Source organism: Trachurus trachurus (assembly GCF_905171665.1).
Source record: "Trachurus trachurus genome assembly, chromosome: 5".
Classification (NCBI taxonomy): domain Eukaryota; kingdom Metazoa; phylum Chordata; class Actinopteri; order Carangiformes; family Carangidae; genus Trachurus; species Trachurus trachurus.
Window position 1 is genome coordinate 9,529,850 of NC_139896.1, and position 11,180 is coordinate 9,541,029.

An 11,180-nucleotide genomic window follows, 5' to 3' on the forward strand; every position below is an offset into this window, starting at 1 on the left:
ACTTCTACTCCAGGCTGTGTCCTGGACAGAGGCCAGCAGGGTTAGTGATCCTGTCCCCTCTGCCACCTCACTCTCTCTCCCCCAACAAACTTCATCTTTTTTTTTTTTTTTACCCCCCAGCTTTGAAAGAGGACTACAACCAGAACACACAACACAACAGATTTCAGACAACTAGACTTTCAAACATTTTCCTGTTAAAAGTTGGATTTAAACTTCTGTTCTTTTAGGTTCTGCCTTTTTTTCTTTTCTTTTTTTTGCAGTTTATTTTTCACGTGGGCGTTTTTCGTTCCCTGACTCTGTTTCGTTACGGTCAGACACGATGGCTCTTGGAGTCCTAAATGCACAAGTGAAAAATTCCCTGAGTGGGAGTGCATTTTTTAACCAGGGTTGTATAGAGGAGCCGGAGCCTCCACCTCCGCTCCGCAGCTACCTTTGTTTGACTATTTTCACCTGTTTTTGTCCTGCATACCCCATCAACCTTGTGGCTCTGATCTTCACCATCATGGTAAGCATTTATTGCAAATACCTTGGCCGAGCTGACTGCATCCCCTGAATATAAATATGCCCTATGCAGAGGTTCTGCTGTGTAATATTCAAGAAAATAATGTGCCAATGTGAACAGAAACGTGGTTTTCTTCTGGGTATTAGATGTGCTTCGGTTACACTATGCTCGAACATGTTGTGTTGTGAGTGAATATGTTGGACACTAAGATGTAACCCAGTCACACACACCTGCTGCGCCCGTCAAACAAACCTACTTGAGCTTCCATTTTGGAAAATGAAACAAAATTTCCAGGCAGCACAGTGATGATTTAGGCACTCAAGTCAGTGGCCAAACCACAAACTAGACTGTCGACACTGTTCTGTTCCCGGACTGGTAATCTGTCAGCAGACCTGTTACCAGCATTTCAGGGAAAAACTATTTAATCATTTAAAGCTTATGGAAAAGTATCTTCAGAACAGGTTAGAAAGATTTACGTGACACTTTTATATTTAACAAAATGTTTTCAGTGTGAATGAATCTTAGTGAAATGGCATTACTTGTTTATTTAGCCAAGTTGTTGGAGCAACTGAACTTTTTAAAAGTGAAATCTTATAGTGTTTGTATGTGACAGAGATTTCTTGCTCCCAGTCTAGAAATAGTTATTACCGGGGGGACTATGACGGGTCGCGGCGGCTGGGCAGGAGCGCTCTCTACGTTGCTATCGCCTCCATCATCATCGGCCTTCTCGTCATTGCCATCACCTGCATTGTTCATTTTACCACAGTAAGGCCTCGCCTCCTGTTTCCACACTACTGCTACCACCACCACAACCACCACAATCACAGTACCCTGCTTTGCTTTCTTTTATAAACAGAGTTATGAAAAAAATCATTGGGTGATGAAAGATCTGAAACGAAAGCATAAAATGGTCTTTAACTTATGCAGCCAGGACGCTCTTATACTGGCAAACTAAATTAATTTCAGATTGCTGCAGTGCAGATGTGGAGGAGAAGCATGAAAGAGCAGGGTGATATCAAAGTGCATTAATAGGATAATAAATATATAAAAAACTAAACATGTTATGTTTCCATTCACAGTAAATAAAACACTCAGCAACATAGCATCAAACGTTAAGTGTGCACTTAAAATGAAGGTCCTTGGTTTAAAATAATTCTCCTCATGTTTCAGATGGATTTTTAGCCGTGCTGTAAAGTGGAGAGACGGAGGAGAGAAATAAGACACTGAACAGGAAGAAGACTGTTGATCTCTGCTCAGAGTCACGTGGATGGTTCAAACCATCTGTCGATCGGTCTATACATCACCTCATGTTTCCCCTTCTTTATGTGGACAACCGAGCGCTATTCTCTCAACCTTTCAGGAATGAAATTCATTGATGCTTTGAATTAAAGCGGCAGCTTTCAACCAAGTGTGTGGGGAATCCACAGTTCACAGCAGGGCTTGTTTTATGTATTTTCACTGTTTTCAGCTTTAAATACTGTAATAATAAAAATAATAATCAAAAATTTGTTTGTTAGATATATGTAGTAATGGAAATTATATTTTGTGGTACAAAATGTGTATTATTATTATGATGTTGCATATTGTGGATTTGTGGTAATAATGAAATAACTTTCTATATAACGAATGTGACTTTGTATTAATTATAAACATCTCTAGAAACCTAAAGCTTGCTTCTAAGCATTAGATGTAAATTTGTCCGTTTCATTTCCTCCGACTCCTGTTTCAAACATATTCAATATTTTGAATTAGATTAATGGGAGTTTACGAATACAAATACAAACTAATTTATTCATCCCCAAAGGGAAATTAATTTGTCTGTCAGCTTAGAGTTTAATGCCGTGATAATTGTCGTAGTTATTTATCCTCTAACCTGAGCCACACAGTGATGGCCTGACTCCAGCCTGGGCCACTATACACGGTTTCTCATCAAAGCCATGTTATCAAAGTAAACACAAACTAAAGAACACGCATGATACACAACACTTGCTGTGTTTTACACCCTCACACCCATTCCTCTTTTTGATGACTCACACATTAAATCATGTTCATGTGTATTATTGTGATTTGACATATGTTGTTTTCTCCCCTGTAGCTCAGAGGACCCTGCTTGACCCTTGAACCACAACCTGCTTTGCTGGGTAATTTTCTTGTAGTTTGATATGTCACAGTATATCCCAGGCTAAATATAGCACAGTTCCCAGAGCGTGTCACATGGTCAAGCAAAACTGACCCTGTTGCGAGGTAACATATGAAAAGTGTCATAAAAGGTGGGAGTAAATAAAGTGATGATTCAGACGGGTTCAAGCTGAAGGGTCCTGATCTTGTGTGTGCATTTCATCTCATCTCATAACTCTCACTTCTTCTTTTTTTTTTATTGTTGCTGTGGGCCAACAACACTTTCAGGCTTTTTTCATTCATTTCATAGCTCTCGGTGCTGTAACAATGCTCTTCATGCACACCGAGGACATAACAAATTACGCATACGTGCTCTACATGAAACAAAACGGACTGCATGGGTCCTCATATTTGATTTGCCGTGTGTGTGAACCTTTCCCATCAAACCGATTTTCAGTACGCAGGTGTGATTCAAAGCAGTAGCTCTGATGTAAAAGGCCTGCTGCCAAGTTTCAGCAGTTATTCTAATGCACTTGGACAAATTAGTTTTGGCAGTAATCTTGTACTATTATATCCCATTAGTTGAAAGAGAAATGCAGTGTGTTTGTAGTGCCACCCCTTTGATGTCACACCAAAGCCAAACTCAAGGGAAGGAGATGAAAAATGAAATGAGTGCAGGGTTTAGGCGACTTGAAAGCACCTCGTAAGATTATCTAGGGATAAAGGTAGACTTTGTGACAGGGAAGTGATTACCTCACAAAATAATGAAGCTTCTGTGTTTTGAAAACTTCAAATAAACAGAACGTATTAACATAGTTTCCATTCAATATTTCGCATTAAAAGCAGGTCTCTCTCTCTCTCTCTTTTTTGGGGGGGATTCTTTGCAACGACGGCATTGAATTATTTTCCTTTCCAGTTCACATTCACAGCATCAGCTCACCTGAAGCTGCGCTGTTGTTGTGTTGGGGAGCCACAATAGATTTAGAAAGCACTCCATGACTCAAATGAAGTGCTTATAACTAGGCCACTCAAACCAGCTGCTTCCATTAGCACCAGAAAGAGCCTCCATGCGAACATATCCCATGACACATTCCTCTCAGGGAGCAGCAGTTTGATCCAGTTTGCATAAATGAAAGAGGATAACTGTGGGAACGATGCACAGGCAGGGCCAGGATACATAAACATGCATTTACCTGAAGCCATGACGCTAAAACGTCCTCAAGGATTCACTTATCCACAACAAACAAAATATCTTCCTCAATGTTACACTTTTTTTTTTTAAAGATACTGACTTTGTCTTTGTTTCATTAAAGCTGCATTAATTGACCTTGCTGGAGCAAGCTGTAAACACAAGATAGACGTACTACTGCCTTAAAGAACTCCTGCGGGAAGGTGTTTGCAAAGCATTTACACATCCAACAGATACGGAGCAACATTAACATTCATTTAGAGTTTTGTTTCTGTCTGACTAGAGAAGGTGAGTCTTTATATTCAGAGTCTTTTTCATTCTGCTTTTCATTTCCACCAATAACTACGAAAACGTATCTGGTCCTGTTGCTGCTAAAGGTTCAACCAGCGAGCGAAAACAGTGCTAACAAGGGCTGTGTGAGCGTGAACCAAAGCAGTAAAAAAAATGCTAGCTTGAAAACCAAAACAAAGAGCTGAAAGATGCTAAAACACTCCATGGAGAAGTTTGATGATAGTTCATTAAATGACAGTGACCAAATTCACTAACACTTAAAGGTGTTAAGAAATGGCCGTTTGTCCTGTTTGTCGCGCCTCCTTCCACGAGTTGCCACACGAGTTTACCCAAGTAAGGAAAACGAATTTGATTGGTCGTTATCGAGCAGGCGGGATATTCAATGTTTGGGGCGAGTGTGTTTAGCTAACATAGCTAACTGTTAGCGCCTAGGCTTGCTACGTTATAGCTTGCTAACTTAGCTAGCGAGGCTAAGATTTTTCTCAGACGTTTGATTGACGGATGAGGGATCTAATATCAGTGGCTAATGAATCGTGAGCAACGTGACGCATAATTTGCGCGCCTGCATTATCCAATGCGGAAAAAAATACCCCACTTTCACCTCGGATTTACTCGAAAATAGAATTTTGCACAAAGTTTGGGCTACATCATCTGATGAATGAATGATTACACTAATGTTAAGACCCATAGTGGGCTCAAAATCAATTTTCTTTTCTGAATACCTTTAAGTGTCTACACACAACGTGATCATTGCAATTTTATTGTGACATATAGGCTATTACCACCCATAGGGGCCGACAGGATGACTCAGTGCCGCTAATGTTTGCTGCTGTTAATGCAGTGGGTCAGTGAATACATCAGTTAGTCATCTGAGAAAACTGTCAGCACATATTTGTAACTGTCAGTTGCTAAAGCTGCGTCTCCCTCTGTAGTTAAATGTGTTGAGTTGAGTAATTTGACGTGCACATGTACACTTACATTACTCAGATTGGCTCATATCACTGTTGCAAAGTGCTGTGGTGCTCACCACAGATGTTAATACCGGTAACTGTTTTATTGGATGGTTGTCAAGAGAAAACCTGGTTATTGTGTTGATGTAAAAGAATTTGATCAGTCTTGGTGTGATATGCTAATGACATTAGCTCAACCCTGCATTGTTTTAGTGATGTTTCTGTTCAGTGCGATACAGTGAATTCACTGTAGCCTATCATGGAGAGTAAACAGTAAGAAGTTTGTGTCTGACCTGCTGTAATTTGTCCTACCTGACAGGACTGACCTTTGAAAACATGGAAGAAAAATCATTGGCACAAACTGGGTCATGACTGTGGGACCTGCACATTAGAACAGTATGGATGATCCATCTTGTAGTGCATATTGTCATTGTACAAATAACAATAATCAGTTGCACACTTTTTATTTGTTCAAAATGTAGCTAACATGGATATTTTGTATTTAATCATAGGACCAATATGCTTGGTTTATGCAAATGTAACTTTATTGTACATTAATCAAAGATAATGACAAATATTGCCTAGATCTATTCCTGAAAGGCCACGCTGCATTTGGCATAAAAAATATGCTAAAATAATAACACGATGGTGTGATCCAAGAGGTAACTGTGAGCAAAGACGGTTTAGCTCGAGACTGCAGATGATTCATTTCCAGAAACTGATTCAAACTATGGACTGGGCCAAAGGCCAATTTAACAGAATGTGCAACAACAACAGTGTCAAAAGATGCTCAGTTTTGTATTTAAAGAGAGAGAGAGAAACATGTTGTGTGAATTTTCCACAACATAAATATTTAGAAAAGCGAGAACAACAATCACAAATCAAACCATATTTTAAAAAATAGCTGCAAAGTGCAAACACAGTGAGTCAGTGAATCTTTACATATATTACCATATACACAGGTCAATGCTAAGTTTCTTCAGGTTCATTTGCAGTCCCTGAACTCTCAGTGACATGCAACCCCAACGAAAGAGTTGAAGTTATGTCATGCAAGAACAGAGGGATGTAAGTTGACGTGTCTTTCTGTGAAAGCAGAACATTTGTCAGCAGATCTGAATGCACGGTGAAGACCTTGACGGAAACTTTAATCTGAAAAAATAACTTGTCAGACTGTCAACATTAAAAGCAGTTGGGTGCTAATCAAACTCGAGCTTCTGCAGCTGTCTAAATCTGTAAGTAAAATAAGTTTAACGAAAGCTTTCCCGCCCACAGCTTCTCACTTCTCCTCTCAGTGAATTTAATAATCATTTCACAGGTGCGTGGATTTAGATTTGTGGCAAACAGACGACAGATGAAAGTGTTGCCGCTGCTGCAGGTGTGTGCAGCTATTTCCTTTCTTTTCATGCTCTTCTTCCATCTTTGCTCCCGCTCATGAATATACGTGTCTGCACACTGCAGTCACATGTTGTGGGAGCTAACATAGAGTAACAGTGTGTCTTGTACATGGCCAAAGTGCTGCTTTTCTGTCAGACTGAAACCTGACACATGAAATCCTGAAACTTTGATCTGTTTGTTGAGAGTTGTGTACATACAGGCTTAACTGTCACATACTGTCATTTTACCCCTGGCACATGTTGTCTCTCTGTTACATGTCGGTTTCTGTGGTTAGTCTACGACGTAACTGATGGCTTTAAATGTTCCTAATGAAAATACGGTCTAACAGTACTAGGCTGTGTCTGCTGCTGTGCTCCCACAGTCCCAGAGTAAAGCTGCAGATGCTTGGTCTTTCCTGTGAAGCCCTAAGATGTTTCCCAAAGTCATAGTTTCACCCTGAAATTGTTTCTGCACTGCCAGTAATAATATTTCCGGCCTGTAGAGGGGCCTCAAGCAAAATGGTCCAGGGAGTCCCTGATAGCTGCTGCTTTCCATTAAGTTAAAGAGTAAACAGATGTAGGTATAAATACTCTGTCTATATTAGTTTTAAAACAAATGAAACCCACATATCCAACAGTTCTGTTTGTACAGAACACACAAGAAGCTATTTCTATGAGCAACTGAAAGAAATGCCAACACAAGCTGGTTGCCTGGACAAAAAAAACCCTCATCTCCCATCTCCCTGGTTGTGCATTTACAAGCGTAAAATTACAACCACAACGAACAGAAACTTAACATACGTATCAAGAAATTAAAAATATTATTCCAAATATGTTAACGTTAAATGGTAAAATGGTAAAACATATACTATATGGGTAAAAGAGGTGTTGTTATTGCCAGCCTCACTTCTGCAATCAACCACAGTCAATTTGAGAAACGATTTCCGATTAACTTGTGGAAACCTATATTATCTTTCTGGTTACAGTTTAATGTGTTTGTTTTTTTGTCTTGTTGTCATGGAGATATTAACAGAGCCACCTTGTTCTGTAAAATACCACAGTTGCACGGAGTTAACAGTAAAATTAGGTTTCTGTCTATTTCACCTGCAGCTGTAACACCACTAATCCTACTGTATTATTGTCTCTGAGAGGAGAGCACTTTGGTTTAACTTTAGATTAGACATTTTCATTTAGATTTAAACCAAACTTATCCTTATTACTTTGGGGGAAATTAATACGTGACTTTTGACTGTACAGACGGTGAACATCTGTTTTTTAAATTAAAGAAACAAAACAAAGTATCCCAGGAGAGAGATCATTGTGAAGCACCGAAAATCGAACAGAGGCCTCATATGAAAACAATGTAGAGGTTTCATTTGCAACAGAACATTATCTCCTGGTGGAACAAAGTGTACCCTCCCAAAATGCTGCTATAATAACTTTTTCTCTCTTTGCTTTGTGTGGTACTATTCAGTCCTACAGGCGTTACTTTGCTTACGTCACACTGAACACAGCTCCTGTGATAAAGTTACACACCTGAAACCGACCACACCCCTCGTACACTGAGACTATTCATGTGAGAAGCTAAACTAGTCCTGTGTCCTCCTGCTTTAAAGTTGTTTGACCCTACAGTTTAGTTGTGACTCTCAAATCCCACACAGCATGATGAAGCTGTAGTCTTCAAATAACACCTGATGGGTTTCAGGGCTGTTTAAGGACTGAGTATTAAATCCCAAAGGGTAGATCATTAGCACAGCTGTAGGTTGCTGCAGTGGGACTGGAGAAAACAAGAGAAACATCAATATACTGCAGGGAAAATAAGTATTGAATGCGTCAGTAGACTTGCATGGTGAGCATACAGTTTTTTACAACTGTACCTGCTAATTGCAGGTCTCTTTAAAGCTCTCTGTCAGTGATCCTTGGCTCTTGGACAACTCTTCTTAGTTTTCTTTTGACTCTGTCAGAAATCTTGTGAGGAGCACCTGGTCGTGGCCAGTTTATGGTGAAATTATGTTCTTTTCAGTTCCAGATAACGGCACTAACGGATAAAACGGTGCATTCAGACACATCTGTAACCGATACCATCAGTATGTTCTGCAACATAAGTTTCTGAAGGTCTTGAGAGAGCTCTTTGCTTTTCCCCATCATGAGACGCCTTGTGTGACACCTTGGTGATGAGAAACCTTTTTATAGGCGTCAACTGGACTAAACCAGCTGATATTACTTTGCATTGGTAGGGGACAGCCGGATTACTTTCTAAATACTGACAGACTCCAGCTGCTTTCTTGGCTTTCCAAACCTTTTGCACCTCCTTTTCTTCATGTGTTCAATACTTATTCTCTGTGTCATTTCACTTTATTACATATTACTTCATTTATGGACATAAATATTTGGATTTCTTTGTATATGTGCATTACTTGGGTTGTTGCCGACATCTGGTGAAAATTTCATGTCAATAGCTCTATTAGAAATATATTTTCTGAGAAAAATGTTGATGTGTTTAATACTTATTTTCTCCGCTGTAGATATAGAAATGATGTAAACAATAACAGAGCCTAAACAGACAAGGATGAAGTTCCGGTTTTAGAAACTGTATGAACTTGTTTTGTCTTTGGGTGTTACTGTTTTTAGGAACTACAATGCTTAAGCCTTGATTTGGGCTCCTCTCATAACAGCTCAGTCTGCCTCCCTCTGTTCTCCGGTCCTGTGTCGAACAGCTGAAATAATTTTCACGTCCATACTATGCTCTGCAACGAGAGGCGGAAGTCATTGTTTTGTCTGACAGCCGGCTTTGCTTGTTCCCTGTAACAACCTCCAACCACCCCCCCACCACCCCTCCTGTCTGCAGCAGGAGCCCTGTGTAATTACATCCAAGCCGCTTCCCTCTCTCCCCTACGCTTGATATCACTGCTGACATCCACTAGCACAGCCCCTCCTCTGTCTCTCTATCTCTCTCCCTCTCTCTTGGTGTTGCCTCTGCCATTGGAGAGCTCCTCTCACAAACAAGTGTGCAGCCCTGCCTCGTCTTCAGTTGAGCGTGTAGTGCAGCAGAGCAGATGGAGGAAGAGAGGACGAGGGTGAGGGGAGGGGGGGCACAGACGGAGGAGAGAACAGGACAGGGCATAGTAGTAGGCAGCTGAAGTGTTGTGCATGTGAACAAAAGGTGGAGAAAAAGAAGATGGTGTGTGGGATATTCATGAAGAAGACAAACTGCTGCTTGAGTCTGTGAGGTAAGTGTGCAGCTAGCATGAGTCTGAGACTTTGCTTTGGCATGTGACAGCACATCAAATTCAAAAGTCTTAGCATCTTGGTGAGTTGACGGTAACATCCAGACAAACATGAAAGATGCTTCTCTACAGGATTGAAGGCAACCTGAGCCTCTCGAAATGTGACATAATTACATCGCGAGTTTGTTGGATGAAACACAGGAGACATCTCTGGTTGTGATTGTTGTATCTTCAGACTCTCAGGGGGAAGTTTTTAGTCTCCTGAGAGTGAAGGAGCAGAAGCCTCTTTGCATCGAGTATTAGAAATGCCGCACAAAAAAAAGCCAGATCAAAAAGGCTCGGTGACTTTTTTTTCAAATCCAGCTGTCACACTCTGTGGGTTTTCCCAACGCTGCAAAACCCAAACGCTCCTATCTCTGCTCTGCTGCAGCTTTGCCTTATCTCAACTGCTTTGCATGTTAAGAAGTCACTGCAAACTGTTGACTTAACTGACATCATTGAATCCAAGTTGCTGCGTTAATTAATTACACTGGTGTTAATTGTGATCAAAATGACAATTTCATATTCTTCTCTTCCAAATCCAAGTTGTTCCAAATACAGCAACTCATCAAGTCCTCTAATTCAGCTGGATGGTTGTTGGATGTGTTTAAATAATTAGACTTGATAATCACTCCCCACGTAAACACTATTCACTCACTGTAGCATAAGTTGATCACACTGCAACTGCTATTCCAATGTAAATTTATGGATATGCTAATTTACTAAATGGGAAAATAATGGGAGTGAATTTTCAATCCAGTTCTTGATATTGTTCCCTGCATTAGCATATGGTCCATCTGTACTGCAGATGTTAATTTGCAGGATTATGAGAAAAAATGAGCATCTCTAGTGTGCAGGAGTATAAGTGGAGGAGTGGGAAGGTGGATACGAAACAAAATTCAAGCAAGTGTCTGATTTGTTGCTGGATTTTAGCTTATTTTGGTGAATCAAAGTACACGGTGCAAGGCGCAGTTACACTTTAACTGTGTAGTTAAACACATGTAGTGCACTAGTTGCACAGAGAAAAGAGGATGGGATAAGGAGAAATCCATTATCATACATTATCATACGTCATATTATCCGTGGGTGGGCTGGGAATTTTTTTGAGGCCAGTCACAATCGTAGGCATTGATGCTGTCGCTTCAGAAGCAGTAAATACCAGTTGTGGAGTTGAGGGTCCAGATTTTTATAGAGGAAAACACATTCTTGTGTGTGACGTGCAGAGTTGTACGCGCGAACATACAGCAGCCTATGGATATTGTGCGGTGATTTTGCAACCGTGGCTGTATAAAATTGGACAAAGCTACCCGTGGTGGATGTGGTGTGCATAATTGTGCTTTGAAAATGCACATTACTCCAATTACAAACTACACATGCAGCGTGTATCTTCTGCCTTCAGGTGGCTGTACTCTGCTGGAGGGAAAAAGCCTTCACATAGACTACAACAGATGCTGCTAAGAATGAGCTTATCGTCGTTGCCAGAGGTGGCCA

General features: G+C 40.5%; 1 protein-coding gene across 1 annotated transcript in view; it reads left to right on the top strand.

The window, feature by feature from the left end:
- The window catches only part of LOC310985630 (transmembrane protein 233), a gene marked incomplete at its 3' end in the record, with an annotated part of 12,604 nt that continues 1,424 nt past the window's right edge, over nucleotides 1–11,180 (top strand). Inside the window, exons 1-2 of the mRNA XM_083971249.1 lie at nucleotides 1–505; nucleotides 1,133–1,267. Coding sequence (XP_083827375.1) covers nucleotides 320–505; nucleotides 1,133–1,267 — 321 coding nt within the window. The 5' untranslated portion in view covers nucleotides 1–319. The remainder of the gene's footprint in view (nucleotides 506–1,132; nucleotides 1,268–11,180) is intronic.